The 26141-nt window shown below is 54.5% G+C and overlaps 2 protein-coding genes across 3 annotated transcripts in view; one reads left to right on the forward strand and one right to left on the reverse strand.

Moving 5' to 3' along the window:
* Positions 1-3693: 3693 nt before the first annotated feature.
* On the forward strand, positions 3694-18971 carry MDK (midkine). The gene is made up of 5 exons (XM_054027663.1): positions 3694-3856; positions 14743-14822; positions 15019-15180; positions 16589-16750; positions 17981-18971. Exons 2-5 carry the CDS (start codon positions 14744-14746, stop codon positions 18004-18006), a joined length of 429 nt encoding a protein of 142 aa, XP_053883638.1. The 5' UTR covers positions 3694-3856; position 14743; the 3' UTR covers positions 18007-18971.
* Positions 18972-23844: 4873 nt separating this feature from the next.
* The window catches only part of CHRM4 (cholinergic receptor muscarinic 4), a 40504-nt gene continuing 38207 nt past the window's right edge, over positions 23845-26141 (reverse strand). For both annotated transcript variants that reach the window (XM_054027104.1, XM_054027103.1), the window contains one exon: positions 23845-25632. In XM_054027104.1, coding sequence (XP_053883079.1) covers positions 24161-25632 — 1472 coding nt within the window. In that variant the 3' untranslated portion in view covers positions 23845-24160. The remainder of the gene's footprint in view (positions 25633-26141) is intronic.

Below are 26141 nucleotides of genomic sequence, written 5' to 3' on the forward strand. Positions count from 1 at the left end.
TCACTAACAGCCCTTTGAAGCTAATGGCAGGAGTGTGTGGCTGGTGCAGTACACACTAAATTGCCCCAGCCCTTCTGGTTCTGTGGCAAGGGATCAAACATACATGCTGGGATTTCAGGGATGGGTCACTTCCACTTCAGTGCCCAGACTCCTCAGCATTTGGACCATTTCTCCCCAGCAGTGACTGTCAGTAAGCACAGAGACCAGAGATTTCCAGTGGGGCGGAGAAGAGAATTCAAAAATCCCAGTGCGGTTTTGGGAGTCTGCCTCCAGCTCCCTGGGCTGGGGGGAGAATTGTACCATACAGAGGGTAGTAGATTTCTGAAAGTCCCCCTGGCCTGCAGGACATGGACTGCACAGATACCTATGCAATTGTGTGTGTGCGCGTGCGTGCCAGAAGTACATTTGTGTGCATCTGTATGCTCATATGTCAGGGGTGCCTGAGTGAGTGCCAGCTGGGTGCACTGCCAGCATATGTATATCACTGAATATACATACAAGCCCAGCCCTCACTAACCAGACCCTGTGCTGAGGGCAGGAGAGCGCACATATGGCCATGTTAATCATTACCCTCATCAGCTACCCTCGAGCCCAACTACAAACAAGACAAGGCAACCCTTCCAGAGGACCCATGCCATGTTCTCCCAGGGCAGAACTACACCCAGGCAGTGCCACCTTCCTATAAGGCATGTGCTATGCTTTTACAGGGCATCTTAAAAATCAAGATAACCAGCAGTGGATTATCTCTGTGATTTTTTTTTTTTTTTTTTGCCTGACAGATATCCACACAACTGCAGGGAAATGCCCTTGGGTTTCTGGCCCCTTGATCCCCTCCCCACTCTGCTCCCTGAGCATGAGCCCCCCTTTTTTGCAAACAGATCCTTGTTTCTGAGCCAGAGGAGGATGTAATGTCCTGCATCCCCTCACCGAGTGCTCGGAAGGGACAAGCGCAGGACTGTCACCTCCATTGCAATTAGATCCCCACAGATGCACTCTGCTCCCCACTCACCTTCCCAAACAGTCATCATCATGCTCTGGTCCCCCAGGGGCCACTGGGGAGTATGGGAGAAAGCCGAGGGGAGAGACAAGGAGGAAAGAAAAATGATACTATTGACCTTCGGTTTGGGCAGATCCAGTTTGAGACGCTAGCAGGCTCCTGCTGGAGAGCCCTGGTACCTCCTTTCTTACGCTCCATGGTCCAGAAAGGATTGAGCAAAACCAGCAGTTCTTGCCTTCAGAACTGGCTATTTCACTGACACCACAAGCCAGGGTCTGTTACATCACAGGTCATGCCCATGGGCATAAAGGTGATGCTAACGTTAGAGACATGCAAGCCCTACCAGCTTGCCACACCCAGGGCAGGCAGCTCCCCACATTCTGTGCAGTTGGACTTTGTTTGTCTTTTCCGGGCTCTGTTCAATCTCATTTTAAATATCCCCAGTGATGGGTCTTTCACCTTGGCCCCCTGGGGAAACAATTCTCCAGCCTTCAAGATGCTTTTTGTGAGATTCAGCTGGAATGTCCCCTTTCTTAAATTCACTCGGATTGCTCCTCATTACATCCCTGTGGAGTACGATAAAGAATCACTCTTGTTCCTCTCTGGGGTTTTCCCTCTTCAGATGTGTACTGCTTTGTTCTCACATCCCTACACAGTCCTGACTTGGCCAGACACCACACACAGCTGGGCCTGGGATAACAATGAATGGGGAAGGAGGCAGCTGATTGTCATGGATCATGGTAGGAGCCTCTGTTTGCCCACTAGTATCTAGGTAATGGACAAAGAGACAAGACAATGCAAAAGGAATGTGTTCTCTGCTCTGCTTTAGGGGCTCTCTCATCCCCTGTATGCTCTAGACATCATTCCAGAATCATAGAAATGTAGGGACCTCAAGAAGTCCAGCCCCCTGCACTGAGGCAGGGCCAAGTAAACCTAGATCATCACTGACAGGTGTTTGTCCAACCTGTTCTTAAAAGCCTCCAATGATAGGGATCCACAACCTCCCTTGGAAGCCTAGTTCAGAGTTTAGCTACATGTGAGCTTGTGCTTACACACACATGTGCCATGTTGGACCATCGGTCAGGAAACTGCCAGCAACGTGTGAGTTAAAAGTGGAACGCTCTTGGAAAGAGATTTTCAGATTCTGAAGCAGTTTATGAAATCTGTGGCTTGTCGGCTCTCTCTGCAACATCCTTCCAGAGGGGATGGTGGAAAAATGACTTCATTCCCCACCACAACCCCATTCCTTAGGCATGACACCAGTCCTGCAGTCTGCTGGGCAGCAAAGCAGGAGAGCTGGCTTGGCTCCTACTGGAGAGGGAGGGTGGGTGGGGGAAGAAATCACTGTCACCAGTGTGCTTTTATTTCCCTGAATGGCTTTTTTTGGTTTGTGCCCAGTGTGAGAGATCCAAGCTGGGGTGGGGGTGGGGGGCTTAGATGCATCCAAGGATAGGGGTTGCAGAGTCGCTGGACCAGATTCAGAGGTGGTAGTGCATGGGGCCACGATAGCGGTATCAGTGCATGAATAGGCTATGTTGTGGCTGGGGGGGAGGGTAAACAGGGTATGGGGCAGTGTGGGGTGGGCCCTGGATCAGCATGCAGGAGCTGTGTCTGTGCAGCAGGGAGGGGAGTGCACCTCCACCAGGAACAGGGCTGGCCCATAAGTGGGAGGCTGGCTCAGCACAGGCTTGCTGTTGGTCAGTCAGTGCCTGGGAGGCTGCACAGGAGCCTAAGGCATTGTCCGTGGAGCCCAAGGAGTCACTGAAATCACTGTGCAGGTCCTAAAACGCCATCATGCCAGAGATACCATCTGAAACTGTCTGCAAATAGGACTTGGAGTCACTGTGCCAGATTCAGAGGTGGGTCTGACTCTAAGGGGTGGAATTGGCCCCTTGTCTCAGGTCCCCTCAGCGGGTAAGTGATGCCCCTTTGATCCACTCTTTGACATGTAACCTCCCCTGCCTTGTCACATCCCCCTTGAATCTGCCCCTGAGTCAATTCAATTCAACCCAAGAGACTTCATTGGCATGACCAGTACTGCAAAAGGGTAACAAAGCAACAGATCCCCTCAAGTCTCTGTCTGGGGTGGATACAAGGCACCGGGATAAGGTCACAAACTTTGTTTGCTCCGGTGTCTATTGGTCACTGCTGCCCATGCCTGATCTGGAGGCAGGTTGCTGAGTGGGTGATACCATCGCTAACTCCCCAGTTGGGTTACAGTTTTGCTTCTTCACTGTTTGATCAGATGTTTTTCATGATGCCTGATCCTTTGAGGGGTCTCCTGGCTCCCTCCTGACACTGGAGTAGAAAGGGTCTGGCAGTCCAGGTCTCTCCCTGTCATCCTGTGTGCCCTGGCCTTTGGCACTGGGTTTGGACTCTACTTTGTCTGCTTACCTAACTTGCTGGGGGGCTGTGAAGGTGTAAATGACCCCAGCATCACCTCTCCTCGGGAGCTGGCCCTGTGTCTTTACCACCAGGGCTTGTAATGGGGTTCAAGCCAGCAGGCCTGCGCCTAGGAACAGACAGGGGCAGTTTCTTCTTTCCCCAACCCCAGGCGGCCCCGGGGCAGGATTTGCCGCTGGAGCGCTGCTGGGCTCCTGCATTTGTTGCCGGGCCTGGTTCTCCGCGCAGGGGGCGGGGCCTGCGAAGTTTGGGCTAGAACTACCTTTTGTTGTCAGCTGGGAGCGACGTCAGGGGCCGCTGTGCTCCGCGAGGTGGTGTCCACATGTGACCAGCTGAAACTAGTTCTGAAGACACAAAGGGAAGGAGCTCAGGAGCGCGGCGGCGGGGCAGTGAGCGATTAACCCCCGGGAGCCGCGCGGACACGGAGCACCGGAGCAAAGCGCAGCGCCCAGACAAGTAAGTGCAGCGCCGGAGCGCAGGGCGACGCTCCCCCGCTGCCGGCGGCTCCTCTGGATGGGGAACGCGGCTCAAAGCCCCCGCCAGCGTGCGCAGCAGCCCGGAGTCCCGGGGCGATCCTGCCCCGAGTCTCGCCGCAGCCCAGGGCCCGGGACAGGTTCCTGGGGAATATTGATCGGCGCGGGAGGGGCTGTCATCTGCCGGGCACGCTGGGACCAGCGAGGAGTCGCGGTGTATCTAGAACACCGGGGGTGGGGGGTTGTAACCTGCTGCCCGGCCCCCTCCGCACAGAAAAGCGGGATCTGTGCCTCTGCCCCTCCGGGCGCCAGGACACCACCCTGATGGGCACCTTAGCGGTGCCCAGTGCCTCAGGCAGGCAGAAGTCTGTCACTGACTCACTGCGTGACCTGGGGCAAGTCCCTGCTCCGTGCCTCAGTTTCCCCACCCCCTAACAAGGGGCTCGCGGGTCTTCCCTCGGGGAGGCGAAGGTGAAGTGCTGTGAGCTGCGGGGGGGGGGGGAGCGGGAAAGGAAATGAATCCTTGGCACCGCCGCTGGTGCCCCCGGCCCCTCTGCCCGGCTGGACTCAGGGTTTCCCGGGCTGCCGTGCCTCAGTGTCCAGTCCTGATCCCGGCCTTGGACCCACCAAGCACGTTCCCGGGGGGGGGGGGGTCGCGGGGGGGGGGTCGCTTGGAGTCGGCACCCCGACCCCCTGCGTGGTTCATCCCCAGCTCTGGCCCCTCTCCAGCCTGCAGCGGAAGAAGGCGAGGCGGCTCTTTCTCCCCGCGCTGGTGGGGCGGGGGTCCCGCTGGACGCGGAGCAGGCTGCGCACCCCCTGCTGCGGAAGGAGCAGCAGCGCTAGAACGGGACTCCGCCACACCAGGGCTTTCCAGGGGCCCCGCTCCGCAGGAAGAAAGCCCCCGTGGCCCGGAATAGTCTCACCCTCCTGCCCTGCTGTGACCCCCCCCCCCGCCCAACTATCCAGTATCTTGGGGGGGCGGGGGGCTCTGGGCTGTGACCCCCCCAGCCCGAAGGCTCAGGGGTGGGCTGCTGGGGGCTCTGTTCTGTGTTAAACTCCTACCCCAGGCCCTGGAAGGGTTGGGGGCTGGGCTTTCAGGCTGGCCTCCAGGGGCTCCCTTGCTGGGCTGAGTTGTGGGCATGGGAAAAGTGTTGGGCCCACCTTAGTCCCTGCCCGCTTTGGGCACAACCCAGTTCTCACAGTCCCTGCAGCGCCTCCCCCTGATCTGCTGGCTGCATCTGCCTGGTGTGTGCCTCCCATCCCTCTCCAAAAAAAGAAGAACAGGAGTACTTGTGGCACCTTAGAGACTAACAAATTTATTAGAGCATAAGTTTTCGTGGACTGCAGCCCACTTCTTCGGCTGCTGTAGTCCACGAAAGCTTATGCTCTAATAAATTTGTTAGTCTCTAAGGTGCCACAAGTACTCCTGTTCTTCTTTTTGCGGATACAGACTAACACGGCTGCTACTCTGAAACCACCCCTCTCCAGCACCTCCACTAGCTCCCGGGCCATTGCTCCAATCACCTCCTTAAAACGGCCCATGGACGGCTCCAGCCAACTGCCCAGACCTTGCCATCTCTCCTCCCTGCCCATCTCTGTCCCCTCACGTGCTCACCATGGGTTGTGCAAGAGCCTTCCTCTCTACACCATCTGGAGCAGCCTCCCCGCCTTGCCTCTCCTCGCTCCCACTCTGGTAACACCCACCGTGGGGTGGGGCCAATCCCCAGAGATTGCTAGCTGTGACCAGAGGTCTGTATAGTGACAGGCTCCCACTAGGTGAAAGGTAGGTGGAGAAGAGGAGAGGGCTAAGAAATCAGCCTCATGGGAAGCCCCAGCACAGGTGTCTTGAAAGGCAGGATCAGAAGCAAGGGGCGGGGGGGGGGGGAATCTAGCCCCGCAGTGTGGAAGCTGCAGGAAGGTCAGGGAGCATGAGGAGGGAGCTACAGGTTAACTACAAGAAGAAGGGGCAGTTTGGATGGTGAAGCTCAGACTGAAATGGCCCAGGAAGCTGTTGGGTGAGCAGGGAGTGCTACTCTCATGCACTTTGCTGAGAAGAGGAAGGGGAGAGAGCAGCAGAATGAGCTGGGAAAGGTCTGGGGGGAAGGAGCTGCCCACACAGGCCGTAATGGGGGAGCAGGAACCAAAGGGCACTAGAGGGAAGGGATGATTGGAAGCTGGCTGTGCTGGAGGAGGAGGTGCTGTTGTGGGTGCCCTCGTGGACTGGGGCCAGATAAAGAGAAGTCCGTGGATTCCTTTGCCAAGTGGTGGTTGGGGGAGAAAGGTCTCACCAGATTGACAGAGGGAGCAGGAGAGGCAGGACTTTGGGGAGATTCCAGGAGGGCATCTGTAGAGTCTGTGAGGAATCTCCTGGGGCTAGATGGCTATGGAGCTGCGGCACTGCCTGTGTCTGGATCTGCAGGGGAAGGCGAGGTTTGAATGGGCCAGATTTGCAGGTCCTTGGGAAGGAGAGGTTGGGCCGTGGGGACAGTTCTCTGTGCAGGAAGAGGTGTTGGAGTGACCTGGCAATGCAGGGGGCGAGGAGAGCTGGCAGCTGAGACACTTTCTGCTTCATTCTGCAAAATCCAAGGAAGCCCAAGAACGGTGCCACCCCATGTCCAGGGGAAAGGACTGAGCGTAACAGGGAAGAAAACAGCCCATGGTGATACAGCCTCACGCTACAGAGCAGCTGCCACCCAGTCAGACCTGGAGGCCAGTGCACGCTGGACGCATTGAACTGACCTGCTCTGGCCCCAGAGCTGGGGCTATTCACTAGACCAAGGCCGGGCAAACTTTTTGGCCTAAGGGCCACATTGGGTTTCGTAAATTGTATGGAGGGACGGTTAGGGGAGGGGGTCGTGGCCCGGCCCCCACCTCCTATCTGCCCCCCCTCCCGAGACTCCTGCCCCATCCAACTCCCCCTGTTCCCTGATGGCCCCTCTGGGACCCCTGTCCCCTGACTGCCCTCGGACCCCCGTTGCCCCATCCAACCCCTCCTCTCATTCCTGATGGCCCCCCTGGAACCTCTGCCCCATCCAACCACCCCTTCTCCCTGTCCCCTTTCTGCCCCGGGAACCCCTGTCCCCTGACTGCCCTCTGACCCCCGCTGCCCCATCCAACCCCCCCTCCTTCCTGACTGCCCCCCAGGACCGCTGCCCCCATTCAACCCCCTGTTTTCCCCCCCGACCACCATCTACACCCCCGCCTCCTGACCACCACCCCGAACTCCCCTGCCCGCTATCCAACCCCCCCTGCTCCCTGCCTCCTTACCGCGCTGCCTGGAGCACTGGTGGCTGGCGGCGCTACAGCCGTACCACCTGGCTGGAGCCGGGCCACGCTGCTGCCACCACGCAGCATAGAGACCAGGTCAGGCCAGGCTCTGCAGCTGCGCTGCCCCAGGAGCTCAGAGTTCCGCTGCCCAGAGCATTGCACCAGCAGCGGACGAACGAGCTGAGGCTGCGGGGGAGGGGGGACAGCAGGGGAGGGGCCGGCGGTGAGCCTCCCGGGCCAGGAGCTCGGGGACCAGGCAGGATGGTCCCGCAGGCCGGATGTGGCCCGCGGCCAATAGTTTGCCCACCCCTGCACTAGAGCAACATCTGCACTCACCCTGCCAGGGCCATTATGGGAGGGGAAGAGCATCTGGCCCTATGGGGCAGAGGACAGAAGGGAGTCAGGACAGAGAGGGTCAAAACCAAAGAGACTCTGAAGACTCCAGTGAGGATGAAATCCAAGGAGACGCTCAGTGGGGAGGAAGGAGGGGTCAAGGCAAGAAGCCTGAGAGGATGTGGAGGAAGAGGGCAGGGGGTGTTCAGAGCAGGAGAATGGCTTGGAGACACCTAGAGGGATGTGACTACTGAAGGGGAAGGATGTCTTAGAGGGGAGGGGGGAATGGCGTCAGAGCAGGGGGCTGGTCTCAGCATGGTATAGAAGGTCAGTGGCCTTCCCTGAAAGGGCCATAGGCAAGGAGCAGGGCAGATTTAGCAGGAGGTGCATGTGATGGATGGGTAGGCAGCCAGCCCTCCCGGCTGCAGCTTTAACCACAGGCAGCCAGGCTCCTGCAAGCCAGGGCTGAAGGGGAGGCTGTGGAATGAATCAGCCCATCCCAGGTGGTAAGGGGCAACAGGCAACCCCTCCCCCCTCAGAATAGGCACTTTTCCCTACCACAAAAGGCAGGTTATCATGGTCCCTGGAGAAAGCTCACTAACCCCAGACAGTCCTGCTCTCTCACCGGCCCCAGAGCGTTAGGGTACCAGCCCCTTGTTGCATATAATGAGTCCATGGGGAAGGTTTAGCGTCCCCTGCCCTGGCTCCCTCCAGTACTGAGATCCTGGCAGGGAGGCTGTGCTGCTCCCATCCTTGGGGAGTAAGAGCTGCTCAGCTCTAGGGAAAGCATCAAGGTTACAAAGGGGGGGGGGGAGGTTGACCCCCTTCTGCCCTTGCCCTGTGCTTCACAGACTCGGAGGCTCAGCTGTCTGACCCAGCTGCAGTGTGAACCAAGCAGAGGGGTCCCCGTGTTGAAAGGGGTGCAGATAGTATTAGCAGCAAAGCGATGTTCCTCACTCCCTAGGGTCTCTCAGGGCCTTTCCAGGCAGCAGCAACAAGAACCAGAGGTCTAGTGGCTGCAGAGGGAGCAGTCAGGTATGGGGGCAGGGAAGTATGCAGGAGTGGCATTGCCTGGCACAGAGTGCAGATCAGAAGGGGTCCCAAGGCCCCTCATTATTACGTTTGGCATTTTGGATCCCATTCCAATATCACCCAGAGGTCTGAGCCAAAGTGAGTGAAATCCTTGGCAATGGGAGATGCTGCCAAAATCTGTATAAACTCTCTCTGCTCAGCATGGACAGCCTGCTTGGGAGAGAGCAGGCATGAGAGATAGGTACCTGGATTTGAACATCTGAGGAGCCAAACTTGTGAACAATGTAACCAGCCAGCAAGGGGGCAGGTGGAGTCAGTTGCAAAAAGGACCAACAGTTTTGCAAGCACATTTCAAATTATTTTTATCTGGAATTGGAACCATCAGGGGGACTGAAATTATTCTGAACATTTTTGTTCCCTCCCTTTCTCCACGGAATACCATAGACTGAATAATGGCCAGAGTTTATCTCCAAGGGTTGGGGTTTTTGTTTTTGTTTTCTTTCCAACTCAGGCACATGGATGGAAAGTGACTTGCATAGCAACTCAGTAGTAGGGCTTGGCACAGAACTCAGATCTCCTTGCTCCCTAGGCCAGGGCTTTAGTCAAGCCTGTCCACCCCCTGCCCTGTTTTGCTTGTCTGTCCTACGCTTGTCTGTCACTGGGACAGCGTTCTGAAACTAGTGTTTAGCTGCTGCCCCTGCAGGGGGAGCTCAGACACAGAGTTCTGGTAGGACACACTGAAACGAGGACTCTGGTTTTGTTTTTGGAACTGTTTCCTGGGGGTTTTGCTCACTGGCAGAGGACAGGGTAGTGCATCCTGCCTCCAGAAGGTGGAGGACATGCTTACTGTGCACCAGGGAGGGCAGTCATGCCTGTGTGGTATCCCAGCTGCAGAGAAGGCTTTCACACCCATACTGGGGGCAGGGAAGAAGTTGAGGGATATAGCAGAAAGGAGACTGGTACTAGAAGAGCAGAAGAAACAAAGAGACAAAGTCCATGATGTAGAATGGACTAACTCCATGGAGAGTTTTAAAAATAAGGACAGCCAGTGTGCACTGAGCAGCCAATGAAGAGGTCTGCAAGTGTTGAAGGCTGGAGAGGAAGGAGATGCATTAGCCCAGGCCAGAGGAGATGGGAATATCACCTTGAGCAGACTGGAGGCTGTGTTACACAAGGCCACGTTGTAGAGGTGGGCAGAGGATAGCCCAGGGCCAAGGCAGAAGCAGAGGTCAGAGTGGAGGTGAATGGGAGAGTCTGAGTAAAAGGGGAGATAGAGTTTGAAGATGCTGCTCTGATGGCCCAGTAGGGAATTGGATTGGACACTGTCTCTAGGGGGGGCTCTTAGTTACTTTAGTCCCATCCACTCCCAGCAGGAGGTGCTGTCGAGAGCAGGGCAGCAGGGTTGGCTGTAGTGAGCTCCCAGCCTCTGCCTCCGGAAGGTGGGCTGTTCTGGCTCGTTCTCAATGCTGAGCTCTTGTCCTTGCAGCCTCTTTGAGGAGAGTTTGGTGGGAAGGGGCATGAGCTTGTTCTGGCTGGCGCTGGGTTCCCCATGATAATTCCCAGCTGAGGTGGGGAAAGCGGAAGGCGGCTCTCGTCTCCTCAGCTCTGCCTTCAACCAGCCGGGCTGTGTAATTCTCTGTGACAGTTCAATTCAGAGTGAAGCCGAGAGCTTCACAGCAACGGACACACAAAAGGTGAGTGCACTGGAGCCTGAATAACGAACAGAGCTGCTTTCCCCAGCATGCTGCCGGGGTGACCATGTGGGGGAAGGGAGCGAAAGTTGACCCAGTGTTTCCCTACACTGCACCCAGTGTGTCCCCTCCTATAACAGGCCTACAGGGAGGGTCTCACACAGCAGGGGCAGTTGATTCACTGGAGCCAGGGTGGGTGTGCTGCCATCACACTTGGGAGCTGCCTAGTCATAAGTAACAGTGAGAAGGTGTGTGCCATGTTTCCCTGGTTTACTGGGGCTTGTAGGTGGGGAAAAGGGGCTGACCAGTGAATAGCCTGGCAATGCACTTGGTACAGGGCAGAAGGTGAAGCCAAGCAGAGCTGCGCCCCCTGCATATGGACCTAGTGGGAAGCATCACATCTGCAAATGCATTGGCTCCAAGCAGCTGTAACCTTAATGCTCAGCTAATCCCCTCCCCTCCTAGTACTCGGATTTCACCTGCTCCCTGTGTTGGCGGTTGCCATTCCATGTATAGGGGTTTTCTCCCTCTTCTGAACAAGCTGCCTGGGGCCTGTCCCCTCCTGTTTAAGCTCCAAGCCTGGGTGAGGTGTATGGGATTTGTAATGGAAAGACTGGGGCCTGGCCTTCCAGAATGGGACAAAGTCTGGTGTGGGAGCTACGGTCCTCTCCCCTTTGATCTCTGCTGTATTTGAGACACTGTGGACCCACAAATCCAGCTGGTTCAGCACCTCTAAGAATCAAGCATCACTTTGGAAAATGGGGCTATTAATGACGTAATTTCCAGGGCAACCTCTGCTTGACACCCTCTTCCCCCTCACCCCATTTCTTCAATCAGAATGATGCCTCAAGCTAAAAAAGCATTGTGAGCAGTAGCTTAGTGCAGTCCCTGATGCCTTGATCTTTCTGCCAGCTGGGAGCCTGGGCTTCAGGTGCAACCTGTCTAGCTCCCCCTGGTGGTGAAGTTGTACCTATTTAATGTGCAGGTTACCCTCTGGCATTGTCACCCACCAACCCCTTGGTATTGGCCCTTGGTGGGTGTGGGGGAAGTTGGCATTGTCAGTGGCTGTACCAGCTCAATGCGTCTATTGCTGCCCTTCACGGAACTGCCACCAATGGGGAAAACATCAGAGGAATTCTTGTTAGTCATGGAAAGAGCAGGTGAAAAGCTGTTGCCCATCCCCCCATTGCTAGGACCCTTTGTTCACACCCACAATGCTGCGGGATCTCCTGGAGCTATGAGGAGGGGACAGATGCACTGATGTCAGCAGCAGCTCAGACCCCACCAAAGAAGCTTTCTGCAGAACAGCTCTAGAAAGGGCTCCAGAGCTAGATTTCAACCCCACCCGATGCAGGGGCATCCAGGCTTAGGGTTCAGTCTACAGTGGAAACAGGTGCGCTGGGGAATTCTGAGTCTGGATTCTGGGTCCCACCCTCCAGGTCTCTCATTTGGAGTTGGGCCCATTTCTCACCACCTTATTTACTGGAAACTAACAGGGTGTAGTGAGTAGGAGGAGAGTCGAGTCACTGACCTGCCCACGCAGGGACACTGCACCTCTGACTGCAACCCTAGCCAGGGGCCCTCTCAAAGAAGTCAGCAGGTGTGGAGCTAAAGAAGAAACTCAGTCAACTTAACAAATGTACCCACTGCTCAATAGTACAAACACATGCACAGTCCCACTGTGCACATACTCTCTCCAGACACACTCCCGCATCATGCATCCACAGATGCATGATATACATGCTCTCCCACTGTGCACAAGTTCCTCCATTGCACAGTCAAACACAGAGGCATGTGCATGCACACCTGTAACACTGACAGCTACACCAGTCATCAGTGGGCAGGACTGAACCTGGGGCCTCTGGAGCTTAGTACATGAGTCTCTACTGCATGAGCTAAAAGCCAACCAGCTGTTAGCTAAGGCTGTAGAGCAGACTCATTTAACTCTCTCTAAGTGGTCTCAGTGCCACTAGATGGGCCATAGCACCCCACCCAGGAAATGTATGGGTTACACATGCACAACTCCTACTTCCATGTCTTCCCCCTCCCCCTACACAGACTGGCCTTCTGCATCCATGGTCCCTTTGTGGCGATATGGTAATGGACTGACATTAAGGGAGCCAGCAGGGGGAGCAGCTTCACTTCTAAAGCGCCACATGAGCTCCACATTGTGTGGGGGTTTTTTTTTAATCTTCTGTTTTAGTTCTCAAAAACTGATGGTCGTGGTTTTTTTCTGCCCTGGATTCTTTTGGAGCCGGATAAAGGTTCCATGGCAGCTGCCGTCCCCCCAACGTCGAGGATCTTTGGCGTGGGCGAGGCGGCCTGCTGGGCGCTGGATAAAAGAGGCACTGGGAAATGTGGGCATGGAAGGGGGCTGGGGAATCACTGGGGATGGGGAGTAGGGAGCAGAGGCTCATTACTGCCAGCAGACAAACAGGACAAACAGCTTTCCAAGGGCCAGAGCAGCACAAATCCCACCCTCAGGCAGATTGGCTTTCCCAGCCTCCTCTTGCCTGCTCCTGGTTTGAAATTGGGGGGTGGGGGGAGAGATTGTGATGTTAATGTACCAACCCACACCCTGTACCAGGAGGCCTGAGCCCTCTTCCCACCCTGATACTTACCGGAAGGGGTCCCCCCCTGCAGGGGGGGACAGAGAAGGTGACTCCAGGGAAGCTGAAAAGCAGGGCCCAATCCTGCACTTTCCCACCACCGTACATCAATGGGAGCTTGGGGGGGGGGGGGGGGAGAGAGAGAGAGAAAGAATCAGGCCCAAGTGTTGTGCAGAGCTAAAGGCCTTCTCTAACTTGCGCACAGGGCCTGGTTTTTCACATGGCTACAGCAGAGCCTGTAGAACCCAGAAGAGGCCAGGAATCCAGCCACTTCCACAGCGAAACCTGACCCTCCATACATAGAGGCATATAAAGATGGTTACAGCTTTGTGATCATCTGTGATCCTCTCAGGGTGGGCTCTGTGCGTGTGGCTGTAAGTTGCCTCCTCACCAGGCTGGTGTGGACAAGTCCTGGCTGGTAACTTTGGCTGCCCCCTCCTTTTCACTGTCCGGTTTCCTTCACCTGGAAACTACCTAGGGTTGCCAGTTTTGGTTTTATGTATTCCTGGAGATTTCATCATGTGACATAATCTTGAATTAACGATTAATCTTCTATTCTTGGAGTCTCCAAGACAATCCTGGAGGGTTGGCAACTTAAAACCAAAGTCTGCTCACATCTCGGTGGTGACATGCCCATCCAGATGTGCCTTCCTGGCTGGTTCAGGGAGGAGGCGACTGCCTTTTGATGTGGGCAAGACCTTGGGATGGTTTGTCTGCATTTAGTATATGAAGGCTCTGCTCACCCCCACCCCTGCCTGCTCTTCCCCCTCTCCCCCCAGGCCCTTCTCCACTAGGAGCTGACTTTCCTCTTTGTTCATGCCTGTGGAACCCTGAAAGTCAAATCCCCTCAGACCCACCTTGACTAGGAGCAGGGGGCCTGAGGGGGCAGCATTTAGACTACACCGAGTTCCCAGAGGGACAGGCATATGGTTGTGAGGTAGGGACATGCATGCTGGGCCCACTGCCTCTTGCCCATAGGCTCAGTATTGAGGCCAGCAGCAGGATAAAAGGGGTTGAGCTGCTGGAACACTGGGGAACTCATTATTGGGGGGGGCACCTCCTCCTCACCCAGCTAGAGGGATGGGCTGGACAGGGTATCTGGGGTCACCTTATCCATCCCTCACTCTGTAGTGGGAAGGACTCAACGCTCCTTCCTTCATGCACCTCTGTAACCTAAGGTAGCATCTATTTAAATATGGCTGCAGCCACCCCACTGTGAGCCCTGACCATCCAGCTTGGAAGGGGAGGATTGGGGTGGGAGCTGGATTGCACCATGGACCCTCTGCAGCCTCTGTCTATGTCTGAATGTCCCACAGCTTGGAGGGCTTGTAAGTTGGGGACACACACAGGCTGGGGAGTCTGGTCCTGTCACACTCACTGTTTGTTGGTCTGTGGTGGCAAGCCAGCCTCACTTTCCTTCAGACTACAATGGCTGCCTGTGTCCCATCCCTGTCCCTGAGCCTGGCTTAGGAGCCTCCCGAATTTTGCAGCTAGGTGAGGCTCCCACTTGACACACAGAGGCCTAGAAAGGGCCCTGACTCCCTCCTGCTAGGCCAGGCCAAGCATTAGGGCTCATGGCACTCAGAGTGGTAGCCTCTCCTGCATTTCCTGTCCCTCAGTCCCTCCTCCAGCCCTGGGCTTTGCCTAGGGAAGAGATCTCAGTTCAGAGTTTGGGGCTGTGCATGTTTCCAGCTCTGTCCTGCAGAGTGACACACGGGTTGTGAGGAGAGTCCAGAGGGGGCTGCACAGAAGAGAGTGACCCAGACACGCTCCCCAGAGCCCACGCAATCCTGCCCATCAGTTCCAGAACCCTCTTTCCCTCCCCACCATCAGCCCCATGTCCCTCTCCTCACATGTGCCATCCCTTACACCTGGGTCCTCCCCCTAGTGCACAGGCTTGGCTTTCTGTGCTTATACATCTCCCTTCTTCCATGCAGAATGCAGGTCCGTGGGCTCTTCCTCCTCCTGGTGCTGATCCTCCTGGCTGCAGCCTCTGAGGCTGGTAAAAACAAGAAAGGTGAGGGGCAAACTCATGGCTGCTTAGGAAGAGAACTTGTCCCTCATCCGCTACTCTGTGGGGCTGGTTACGGGTGGGGGCAGGGGATGTTCATGTCTCTGGCTGCAAGTGAGGGAGGGTAGAACCCCTGTCTATGGGACCAGCTGCTGTTCTGTATCCTTCGGAGTGACTGCCTGCTCCCTCCTCTGCACTGCAGACAAGGTGAAGAAGAACGGCTCCGAGTGTGAGGATTGGCGCTGGGGGCCTTGCACCCCAAACAGCAAAGACTGTGGTGTGGGCTACCGTGAGGGGACCTGCAAGGAGGAGACTAAGAGACTCAAGTGCAAGATCCCCTGCAACTGGAAGAAGGAGTTTGGAGGTGAGTGCACACCCCATCCCAAAGAGACTCACCAGGCTCAGAGGGCAACCAGGGACCACCAACTTCCCATGGCTGTGGGGAGCTGGAGTCTTTGTGGTTGTTGTCCCTTTAACATATGGGAGCCCCAACATTACCCTTCTCAGGACCATACAAGCAGCTAGACAGGAGCCCAAGTGTGCACCTATGACCTGACCTTCCACTGCCTTGCACCCAATGTGCTAATGTATCTGTGTGTCATATAGAGCCTGCATGTCCCAGTATGCAATGGTCTGGCCTGGCCATTCCCACCTGGCAGAGGATTGCATGGTGGGACATGGTGTCTCTGCAGACCACACCTTTGTTACAGGCTGGGATGGCCATGAGCTGCACAGTGGGCACTCCTGGGTTCAGCACATCTGTGAGATAGGGAAAAGAGCAGTGCATTGTAGGTGCAATGCAATGGATGAAAGGCTAGACGCAAGTCAGGTTAGCTCTGCCATAGGAGCAATAGCCATTGCTAAGCTCTCCACTTCCTAGAGAAGGTAGGGCACCTGGCCAACACAGGAATTTACTACCAGGGACGGGTTATGCTGAAATGAGCAGAGACTAACCCTAGCTGGAGGGTTCCAAATTCAACTGCTGCTATTGGACTCCATTTGGGAGGGCCCCTGCAGTAAAGGCTCTGCAGGCCACCTTAGGCCCTTGGTGACACGTAGGGATATCAGGCTGTATGGGCCATTGATCTGACCCAGTGCAGCAGGGGCAGGTTAGATACACCAGTAGTCTGATGCAGAATGGGGGTCACCGGACAGTCTGACCCAGTAGTACCACACAACTGATCTTTGCTTTATACTTGCCCGGCTTGTGAGTCCTGCTTCCCTTCCCAGAAGTTGAGACCTGGCGACCCCTGGGCCATTCTTGTCAAGCCCCCTCTGAAACTATATTAGCTGGTGCTGCAATCATCGAAGCTTGAGCTGGGGGATGGGGACTGTGGCGAGTAGCCTCATCTGCCTTTGCCCTCCAGCTGCCTAACTGTGCCTCACCATTTGGATATCAGACCTTTTGGAATGGCCTGTTTGTTGGGCAGCCCCGTGAAGAACAGAGTTCAGGTGTCAAGTCCCCATGAGGGAGCATGAGAGCTATACATAAGCTATCAGGGTGTTGCATCCATGTGACACGGGGCAGTAATGGCCCCACATGCTGCATGTGGCTGGTGCTATTCACTCAAGTGGGATGACCCAATGTCTTGCAGGGCCTGACGAGGCAGTGTGGTTGCTGGCTGGACTAACGTGAATGCAATACCAGGCTGTCCGATTGAGCAGCTTGAACATAGTTTGGCTGCCAGCCCAACACTGTTCCTGAGGCTCCTAACGGGCTGCCATTTACTCTGGGCCCTGCATAGAACTAATGGCTCCAACCTCTCTTCCAGCTGACTGCAAGTACAAGTTTGAGAGCTGGGGCGGGTGTGATGCTGCCACAGGTCTAAAGGCCCGTTCAGGCACCCTGAAGAAAGCCCTGTACAATGCCGAGTGTCAGGAGACCATTCAAGTGACCAAGCCCTGTTCTCCCAAGACCAAGTCAAAATCCAAAGGTCAGTCCCCACCACTAGAAGTCCTTATCCCACCTCCGCGTGGGAAGAGCCGTTGCATGTCGGAGGCATGACACATTCAAGAGGAATGCAGCCATCCCAGGTGGGGATGTGATCCTGTTGGATCTCCCAAGCTAAGCTGTGTCTGTCTGGATTGTACTTCCAAGGACAGCCCTAACACTGCAGTCTGGTGCTGGTGATTCATTAGGAAGGGCTCTGAGTCAGTACTGACCCTGTGTGCTGGCAGGGTCTGTGGAGCTCTCTGCAAATGCAAGAGTAATCTGTTGGAGGAAACAAAACACTAAGGTCCTGGATACATGGGCTCCTTAAGACGCTGGTTCTTTTCACGAGAGCTGGGTTGGTAACTCTACCTTGGTGAAATTCCTATTCAGATCATTACATTCCACAGGGCTCAAAATCCCACTACAGGAGTCTGTAGGTGAAATCCTGTCTCCATTGGCAAAACTCCCATGGACTTCAGTAGAGCTAGGATTTCACCTCGCTCGCTCCATTCCTTACCTGGTGTGTTGCATCGCAGTGCACCCTACAGAGAGTTGCATTTCAATGGGGCTTAAGCAATTTCTGAGAGGCATTTTGGGATCCTTCAAGGTGTGAAAGGCCCCCAGTCTATTCTCACTGTTGGTCATTAAAGGGTCTTGATACAGTTTGCTTGTGCCCACTGGAGTCAAAGCTGTAGCTGGGAACTGCCATCTGTGCTTGCCATCTACTTTTGAGTGCCAGACAGTGGTATATAGATTATTGAGCTGGTTTCCTCAATGCCTGGGCAGGCCTCACTCTATGATTGTGACCAGGACATGACCAGTTGTTGGATGTCCTCCCCTGCTATTGCCCTGCCAGCCCTACCTGGTCACTACACCCCCAAAACGCAACTGAGTTTAATCATAATATGGTGCCTTCTGGTATGTCAAAGGACAGGAGGTCTGAGTGATCTGCTAGCAGATGGTAGCACCACATGGGACTCTGGGGATGGCAAGCACTGTACCCACTGAGCAGAGACTTTCCAGGCAAGTGCACTAGCAGGGTTCACCCTCCCTTGGTCCTGGCTGGATTCACTGCAGCTGCCTGGCCTATGTGCCACTGCACCCAAAACCCAAGCCAGTGGCATGCAGGCAGCTTTGTACCAGGTGAGCTACAGACATGCTGAAGTGACCTCTCCAGATACAATGGGGTCATCCTGCAGATGCACTAACTCATGTCTATTGTTTCAAACAGCCAGGAAAGGGAAGGGGAAGGACTAGAAGGGACGGGCCGACCCTCCCGTCTCCAAGACACGGTGCCTGAACCCATCTGGACATACACCACTCGGCGCTGCAGCATGGTCCCCCCGCTCGGCGATGTTTTGCCAAATTCCATTCTTCCTCCTCCCCAACTTCATCCTTAACCATGATGCCTTTTTTAATCACTAGTTTTGTAGAGACCAAATCTGCCCTCGCCTGAAGAAGGTGCTGTTTACCTTCCCCATACCCACTCTGTGCCACTGTCTGGCACCTTTATTTGAACCCCAGTGTTCCCTTCTCTGCTTCTGTTTTCAGCTATTCAGTGCAATGCACGTGGGGTGCTCTGGGCTGGGAGCAGCTGGAGCCCTTCACGGTTTTGGACCCTTTGTTGGAGCTAAGTGGCCTTTTGCACGTCTCTGGGAAGCTCGTGACCTGTCTGATTCACAGCGGTGCTTTAAGGAAAAAGAAAAGCTAACCACTGAATTAGCAAATAACCTGGTCACAGAGGGCAGGTATGATGAGAGCAGGAAGGGATGAGCCCCAGTGCATGGATGGGCTCATGTGCAATGGAAACATTTGGAGATGTGTCTCGTTATTTCTGGTTTCCTTGACTTTGCAAGAGGCACGATGTGTGCCTCCCAGCGGTGGTCTGCTGTGTGCCTGTAGCCTCCCCCCCTTCACCTGCATTTGCTCACAAATTGTTCACCTGAGGACTGGCCTCTTCGGTCAGGGTGACCCCTTCCTGCTGCCTGCTTTTCCACCAGCAGGTGCAAACCCAAAAGTCCTGCAGCAACCAGGAAAGAATCTCCCCCAGGTTCATGGGCCTTTCCCTTTTCTCTTCCTTTCCCTTCTGTTTCTTCTAATCCATGTCTGTGCCGGGGCACTGTGGCCTCTCCCCTCTTTCTGCTCTCACGCAGGTGTTGGGCCAGCCCTCACCACTTTGGGATTTTTTTTTTCTTTTCCAATAAAAGTCTTTAAAAAACAAACCCATCGCTAGTACCACATTCTGCTTCTGTTCTGGGAACTCTGTCGTGGTGCCAGCCAGGAGAGGCTGTGACATACTAGCTGCAGTGACGGTTATTGCTGGATCAGGCCAGTGGCTGCTGCCTAGCCTGGAGGGTTAGCCAGGGCTCCACTGGGGTGGTTGGGCCAGGACTCTGTTAAACCGATCATGGCTTAGTTGAAGTAAATAAGCCAATAATGGGTTAGGAAAGGGCAAGCAGAACAAGAATTTCAGGTAGGCAGGCATCAAGCAGCTATAGCTACCTTTGCACTGCAGCTCTTGGTCTCTTCCCATGGGCATGCTGGGAGCAAAGCTCCTACATGAGGTTAAACCTCCGTGAGGGAAAGGTGCGGAAACCAGATAGTTACCAAGGGAGGTAGGCTTGGTTGCAGTTTATGGTGCCAGTCTATTACTTATTATATTGGAGAAGGGTTCATATTTGAAAGGAGGCTTCCTGGTTTGGCTAAGCATTGGAACAAACCCCCCCACCCCTTGGGGAGACGCATGAGCTGCCTGGAGTTTGCCCTGAGCTCCATTTGCTCAGGAACTCTTGAAGTCTTTAGATCATGATTGGAGGACGTCAGTGACTCAGGCAGAGTTTATGGGTCTATTACAGGAGTGGGTAGGTGAGGTTCTGTGGCCTGTGAAGGGCAGGAGGTCAGACTAGATGATCATGTTGGTCTATGTGTCTATGAATGCTGTCTGAGTTTGTGCAAAGCTGGTAACCTCCCTGCACCCTGACACAGGCTCTTAAAGCTTTCACAAGCCAGGTGACAGTCCAGGGTTCAGACTGGTTTTTCATAGGCGCATGGAACAGTGAAGTCCCTTCTCTGATTGTCTAACCCCCTGTTACAGCTAGATGGAACCAGCTGGGTTACAATGCTGGACTCCCACCTCCCCAGTCCCACAGGTGATTAGTTATGGGACTAAACCACAAGATGGAGCCCACTACTAGCTATTCTAGTCACAGCGTCTCCCAGCAGGAGGTGCTGCAGAGAATAAGGCAGGAGCACTTATGGAGGCGCTCAGTTGTGCCGGTGCCAGCCTTCCACCCGATGCTGTTGCAGCCGGTGCTCTGATCCCTACAAGGGAACGCTGGGCTAATCACCCAGGAATGCTGCTGCAGGGCCTGGGGCAATGCCTCAAAGCCAGCATGGCTGCGGCGCCTGGGGTAGGAGCCCGGCTCTGAGGAAGCCATGGCTAGTCCAGGATTAGCCACTCCCAGCAAGCCTGGGAAAAGCAGCAGCTGAAGGGAAGTGACTGGAGGGGCTGGGTGGGACTTGCTGCCCGACTTGTTCCCGTGGCTGTTGTACACTGATTGAGGATGACACGCTGCTATGAGGATTAGTCGTTGCAGCCACTCCAGGCATGGCGAGGATGCAAATAGACTTAGACGCCAACAAGAGACTTAATGAGATGCCGTCAACCTCCAGAGAGCTATCAACTGTCCATAGTTAAAGGCTCTGGCAGGACAAATGAGTTACAGGGTGACTCTGCCCACTGCCCCAAGGCCTGTGTTAGCCTCTGTGTGGCACAAGGCAGAGGGAGGCCTGCCAAGGACTCGGCATATGGCCAAGCCCCAAGGGGCTGCTTGTCAGACTTCGCGGCTCCTTTCTCGGAGCTCTGAACCCCACAACAGGGATGGGTTGTGCTCTCCTCTCTCATGCTGCTGCCCAGGGAGTCAGAGACCCACCTGCCCTAAGAGGAGCGGCCCACAATCTGCTCTAGCATGTCGGTCTGGCCTGCAGATGCCCAACAAGCTGCTGCCATGGTCCTTGGTTAGGCAGAATTTGGATGCCACATCCCCACCTTAAGAGAAGAGTGAATTAAATGCCATCAGCAACTTCCCTGCAGCTCCCTGATCTGCTGCCAGCTTTGTACTGAACTCAGAGGTACAGGACAGGAACCTGCTCCTCACTGTATTAGTCTGTATCTAACCACTCCGGCCTCCTACCGTCCCAATTCCCATTCGAAGGCAACACATTGGGCGGGTAGCTGAGGAAACCAGGGGCCATTGGTACCAATGTATCAGGTGTTTCCCTTGTGTGAGTAGTCTTTAAATCCACTCACCTCATTCCCAGCCCAGCGTAGCGCTGGTAGCCATTATACTGCCCCACTGAAGAGGCTGGTGCCATCAGACATGGGGTTAACTGAAGCCACTGCACCAGCCTAATGGCCCACGTGTGGTTGGAGATTACTGCAGGCAGGGGCCCTCAGGCCTCTAGCCAGAGACACCTCACTGAGGGGCAGCTGCCTAAGTCCTCCCCTCAACCCTCCCCCCATGCCTTTAAGGGAGAAAATCCCAGCCCCAGGCCCTGTACTCACTGGCATTCCTCAGCTATGGCAGGGTTATCACTACCAGACCAGCACAGGGATGGAGCTGATTGAAACCAGACCTAAGACCAATAAGAAGGTGCTTGGGCATATGCTGTGTAAGGCAGCTCCCAGGCAGAGTGTGCACTGGCCCCACAGGCCCCTCTGCGTTCCAGCTCTTTGCAGGCCTGAGCCCAGACCTGACCTGCCCATGGTACGGGTGTCAGGCCCTGTGACTGAGCAGCCCCAGAAAGCCCCTGATCACAAACCACTGGAACAGGAAAGGACAAACGTAACTGAACCAACTGACATTCATTTGCCTTAATGAAGCAGCTCCCTTGCCAGCAGAGCAATCCAGCCAGGGCAATGATCAGCTGCAACCCACTAGTGGCCCATAAGCCAATTGCAAAGCCTGCCTCAGTCCAAATGCAGTTTTGGGTCTGTCACCAATAAAATAAAATGTACTATGAAGTGGGCATGTACCAGCCTGAATTGCTGTAGCTGTAGCACAAATTGGTAGACCAGAAACCCCACCCCGCATGGTGATGAACAGCGAGACCACAGCTGCAGGCTCCGGCCAGCCTCACTCGCAGCCCCTCCCAGCCCCTGCAAAAGGTGAGCATGAAACAAAGAGGAAAGATGTAATAATATGGGGCACTGCAGCAGTGGGGCCAGAGGTGTCCTGGCCAGCAGGAGGTTCTGTGGGAAGGAGATCAGGCTCTGTTCCTGGCAGCAGGGGCTAAAACAAAGGGGAAAGACCCTGCCATAGAGTACAGAAGTTTGGCAACCACCTTTCCCTGCCGGGTGGCCACAGAACCCCTCTGCGTAGGGAGCAGAACCGCCTCAGGCTTAGTGTTTCTCTTTCAACCCTTCATGTGCACCACCAACAGTATGTTGAAGGCTTTGCTGGAGAGGCCAGTGGGGCAGGGGACAGAGCCTAATCAATGGCTCACACCCAGGGTCCGTGAGGAGGCTGGACGCTGAAGCCAGCTCCCTGAGAACAAATTATTCACTGAAAGGCCTTTGGGTTCAGGTTTGATTCCTTTATTCATTTAAGGGGTTCCACTGGAGTTATAAGGATTAAAAAAAAAATGCAAGGCATTTTGGGTAACACTATGCAAATTATCCTAAAGGCAGTGGCAGTGAGGCTGATGCTCTCGCAGGGCAAAACGTCAGCCTTTGTCTAAGTTGCACAGTATCCCTGGGGGTGGGGGAACGGAGACCCTCCATGTATAGACACACGGTAGTCCCGCCCAGCCACTGATGGACACTGTGCACCTGTGTAATACCCCCCACCCCCCATGTAGGACATCGCCTGTGCCCCACACAGCTGTCTGACTCTGCCCAAGCGGGAGGCCAGCGATTGACTTTGGGAGAAGCTGAACAACAGCGTTAATTGGTTTGGCCTGTACACAAATACACTAGGATTAGGGCTGTATATTTACATTGAACCCCACATGCTAAGGACTCCATGACAACACTGATGAGAGGATTACATCCATTTACAAAGCTCCGTGGCCAGCTCCTTCTCACACCCCTGGGTGCTTGTCTGCACCCGGGACAGTAGCCATTGGGGAGGTCCACATTGTCCCCTCCCCCAGGGTCCAGAACCCCATAGGCCAAGTGTCCCTCTGCACCCGCTAGGGGAACACACACTGTGACCCACACGCCCTTAAGGGAGTCTTGGCCACACCAAGCAACTCCACAGCCTCTTCCCCACTCCCTTCTAGCTAGCTGATCCTTAGCAGCAGCATCTCCCCTCTGCAGGCTGCTCCGCACTGCTGTCCTCTGAGCAGCGCAGCCCCCAAGGACAGTTATTTTTAACGCTGCCACGCACAGTTCTCAGAGGTCACATTCCCTCAGGGCTGTGGAGATAAATCTCTCACACTGACATTTTTTTTCTTTGCAGTATTAAGCTCTTTTGTTTTTCAGGGTGGCATTTGATTTTATGCTTATCACCTAGAAAGAAGTCTCTCTCTGTCCGGCTCCTGCAGGGATGGGATGGAGTTCAGAAAGGGAACCCCAGGGATGTATCCCAGGAAAGACTTTCAGACCGGCGGATGGCTCAGGCTGTGGAGCACCACCCCAGAGGGAAGGGGTGAGAACCCCATCCATCCTGTGGGATGTTTAAAGCCACTAGAGAATGCGTGTTCGGGAACAATCCTGTCCTGGCCCCAGGGAGATGGTCTGGGTCATCTAACAGGCCTTTTCCATACAGTCTAGGTTGGTCCAAAAGGAATCAGCTGACACCTGATGTATGACAAAGTGGCTGCTTTATGTCCCTTTTTCTCTTGGGCGGTATGTGGTTTAAGACCCTGTTGAACCCCTCCTGATGCCAGGAACCTTCTCTCCACGTGCACTGCAAAGCCCTCAGGATGCTCAAGGAGTGAAAGAAGGGATTTCAGTCATATCGTGTCTCACTGCACAGTGACACTTCACCCCGCACACAGGTGTAATCAGCAGGAACCCATTTAGAAACTCCACGGTTTTACCTAGAGAACAAAGATAGCTGCCAATTCAGCCAACATCTCCAGAGGGGAACCTGGTGGTGGGGATACTCCTCTGGTGTTCCCTCTTCCTTGTTTTCTTCCAGTGCAGAATCAGGGATTGTGTAGGAAGAGGAGCTGCTCTTTGATTTATGTATGTCTGAGGCTCCTTAGGTAATTCCCCAGGCTGAGAACAAGTAAAAAAGCTGCATCTTACAGCTGCTTTGGATTTTCTTCAGCACTGGGAGAAGGGCATCATGTGGACTCTCTGAACAGTCTGCATCTCTTGTGGGTGGGGAGCCGAGAGCCCCCAAAAAGGAGAGGCAAAGGAATGAGTCTTTGTAATCCTGCCAAGCAGTCCCTCAGTGCCAGCTTATCTAGCTGTGCCAATGTTCCTGTACTGGCACATGAGAAGGTGCTTAAAGGTCTTCTTGAAAGTGGCATTACAGAGGGCATAGCAGGCTGGGTTGATGGTGCTGTTGACATAGCAGAGCCAGTACCCAATAGACCACACTGTCTCGGGTACGCAAGTCTCGCAGAAGGTGTTAATAAGGACCATGACATTGTAAGGAGTCCATGTGAGAATGAAGGCAAGCAGGATGGCGAATATGGTTCTGGTGACTTTTTTCTCCCGGGCTGCCATCTGACGCTTCTTCCGCACCTGACTCCTGGCAATGCTAGCAAACTTCCTGGCAACATTGGCTGGGCGATTGTTTGAGAGGGTGTTGGCCGCTGTCTTAGCTGGGACAATCTCAATGGCTGTGACGCATTCAGTACCAGTTTGCTTGGTGACAATCTTAATCTTGGACCACTTGGAGGTCGGGTTAACCCGTGGGTGGGCAGGGCTCTGCCCTTGCCCAGCTGGTAAGATTTCTGCCACCTGTTTCTCTTTTGTGGTCTGGGTGATGCTGACTGTGCTGGATTCATTGGAGGTCTCCTTCTCCTCTTGCTGACCTGCAGCCTCTGTCTGTGCTAAGGGTTGGTCCTCCACTTTACCATTCCTCACCTCCTCCTTCACCTCCAGCGCCCTCTTGGGAGAGTTGTTGTTGTTCTGTTTGATCAGTGGGCTCTTAAAGAAGCTGAGTGGCTTAGTCTTCTTCTCCTTCTTGCCCTCGGGCTTGTGCCGCCTCACTCTGCTCCTGCTGGCCAGCGAGATGTGAATGTACAGCACAGTCATGATGACCACCGGGAGGTAGAAAGCAGCAATGGCTGTGCCAAAGGTCACAGCTGGATTAGATAGGAACTGGATGTAGCATTCCCGCTCCGGGACTGTCCTCTTCCCAACGATGAACTGCCAGAACAAGATGGCAGGTGCCCAGAGAACAAAGGACAATATCCAAGCCGCTGCAATCATCAGCCCTGCCATTTTAGTGGTCCTTCGAGCCGGGTAGGTCAGGGGCTTGGTGACACAGAAGTATCGGTCAAAACTGATGATGAGTAAGTTCATGACAGAGGCGTTGCTCACCACATAGTCCAGCGCCAGCCAGAGGTCACACACCACGGCCCCCAGCGGCCAATAGCCTTTGATGATATACACCGTGTAGAGGTTCATGGAGAAGACCCCGATGATCAGGTCAGCACAGGCCAGGCTGAAAAGGAAGTAGTTGTTCACAGTCTGGAGCTGGCGGTTCACTTTGATGGACAGCATGACCAGGATGTTCCCCACCACAGTGACCAGGCTGAGTGAGCCGGTTACCGTGGCAATGAAGACCAGCTCCACTGTTTTGTACTGGTTGGAAGGATGCTGCATGTCCCCTTCAGATCGGTTGCCATTGGTGAAGTTGTCATAGGTAAGGTTGGCCATCTTCATCTGCCAGGGCTGAGCAGAGAGGTTATGCATGGATTCTGCAGTGGGGAAGGAGAGAAAGGAAAAGTATTACACATAGGCACCCTTCTGCCTTCTTGCTTCTGCAGTTGTGGTCTCCTTTAACCAAGTTTCCTACGAGTTTAACCGTATTTTTCTATGTATGTTGTCTCTGGTTTTGCAAAAAAGGATGGGACAGTTTTATCCCCTTTTCCCTAATTTTCTCTCTCCTATCACCCCCAGACCTCTTCCCATATCCTCTAGCTCCACGGTGATACCCTTTTTGGCCCCAACTATTAGACTTTTTAAAACAATGGAGATTCATCAGCAGAGCTGTATGAGAGGAGCCCAGGGCTGGAATAACAGGAGGCTCTGGGTTAGGACTGAGATGTATGAACAGAGCTGTGTGTGAACAGCCCAGGGCTGGAATAGCAGGGGGAAGAATAATGGGAGAGGAGCAGGAATGCTGTAGGTCAGGACTGAGGCATGTAGACAGGGCATCTTGGTTTTCATAGGCCTTTCTTCTTATTATATCTATATTAATGAGCTG

The sequence above is a fragment of the Malaclemys terrapin genome, chromosome 4 (genome assembly GCF_027887155.1).
Source record: "Malaclemys terrapin pileata isolate rMalTer1 chromosome 4, rMalTer1.hap1, whole genome shotgun sequence".
NCBI classification, from domain to species: domain Eukaryota; kingdom Metazoa; phylum Chordata; order Testudines; family Emydidae; genus Malaclemys; species Malaclemys terrapin.

What these genes read in the sequence shown, in the direction of transcription:
- MDK (XM_054027663.1), top strand. Translation starts at nt 14,744, where the DNA reads ATGCAGGTCCGTGGGCTCTTCCTCCTCCTGGTGCTGATCCTCCTGGCT. An exon ending in GGCTGGTAAAAACAAGAAAG is followed by an intron (nt 14,823 to 15,018) that starts GTGAGGGGCAAA and finishes TCTGCACTGCAG; the next exon opens with ACAAGGTGAAGAAGAACGGC. An exon ending in CTGGAAGAAGGAGTTTGGAG is followed by an intron (nt 15,181 to 16,588) that starts GTGAGTGCACAC and finishes CCTCTCTTCCAG; the next exon opens with CTGACTGCAAGTACAAGTTT.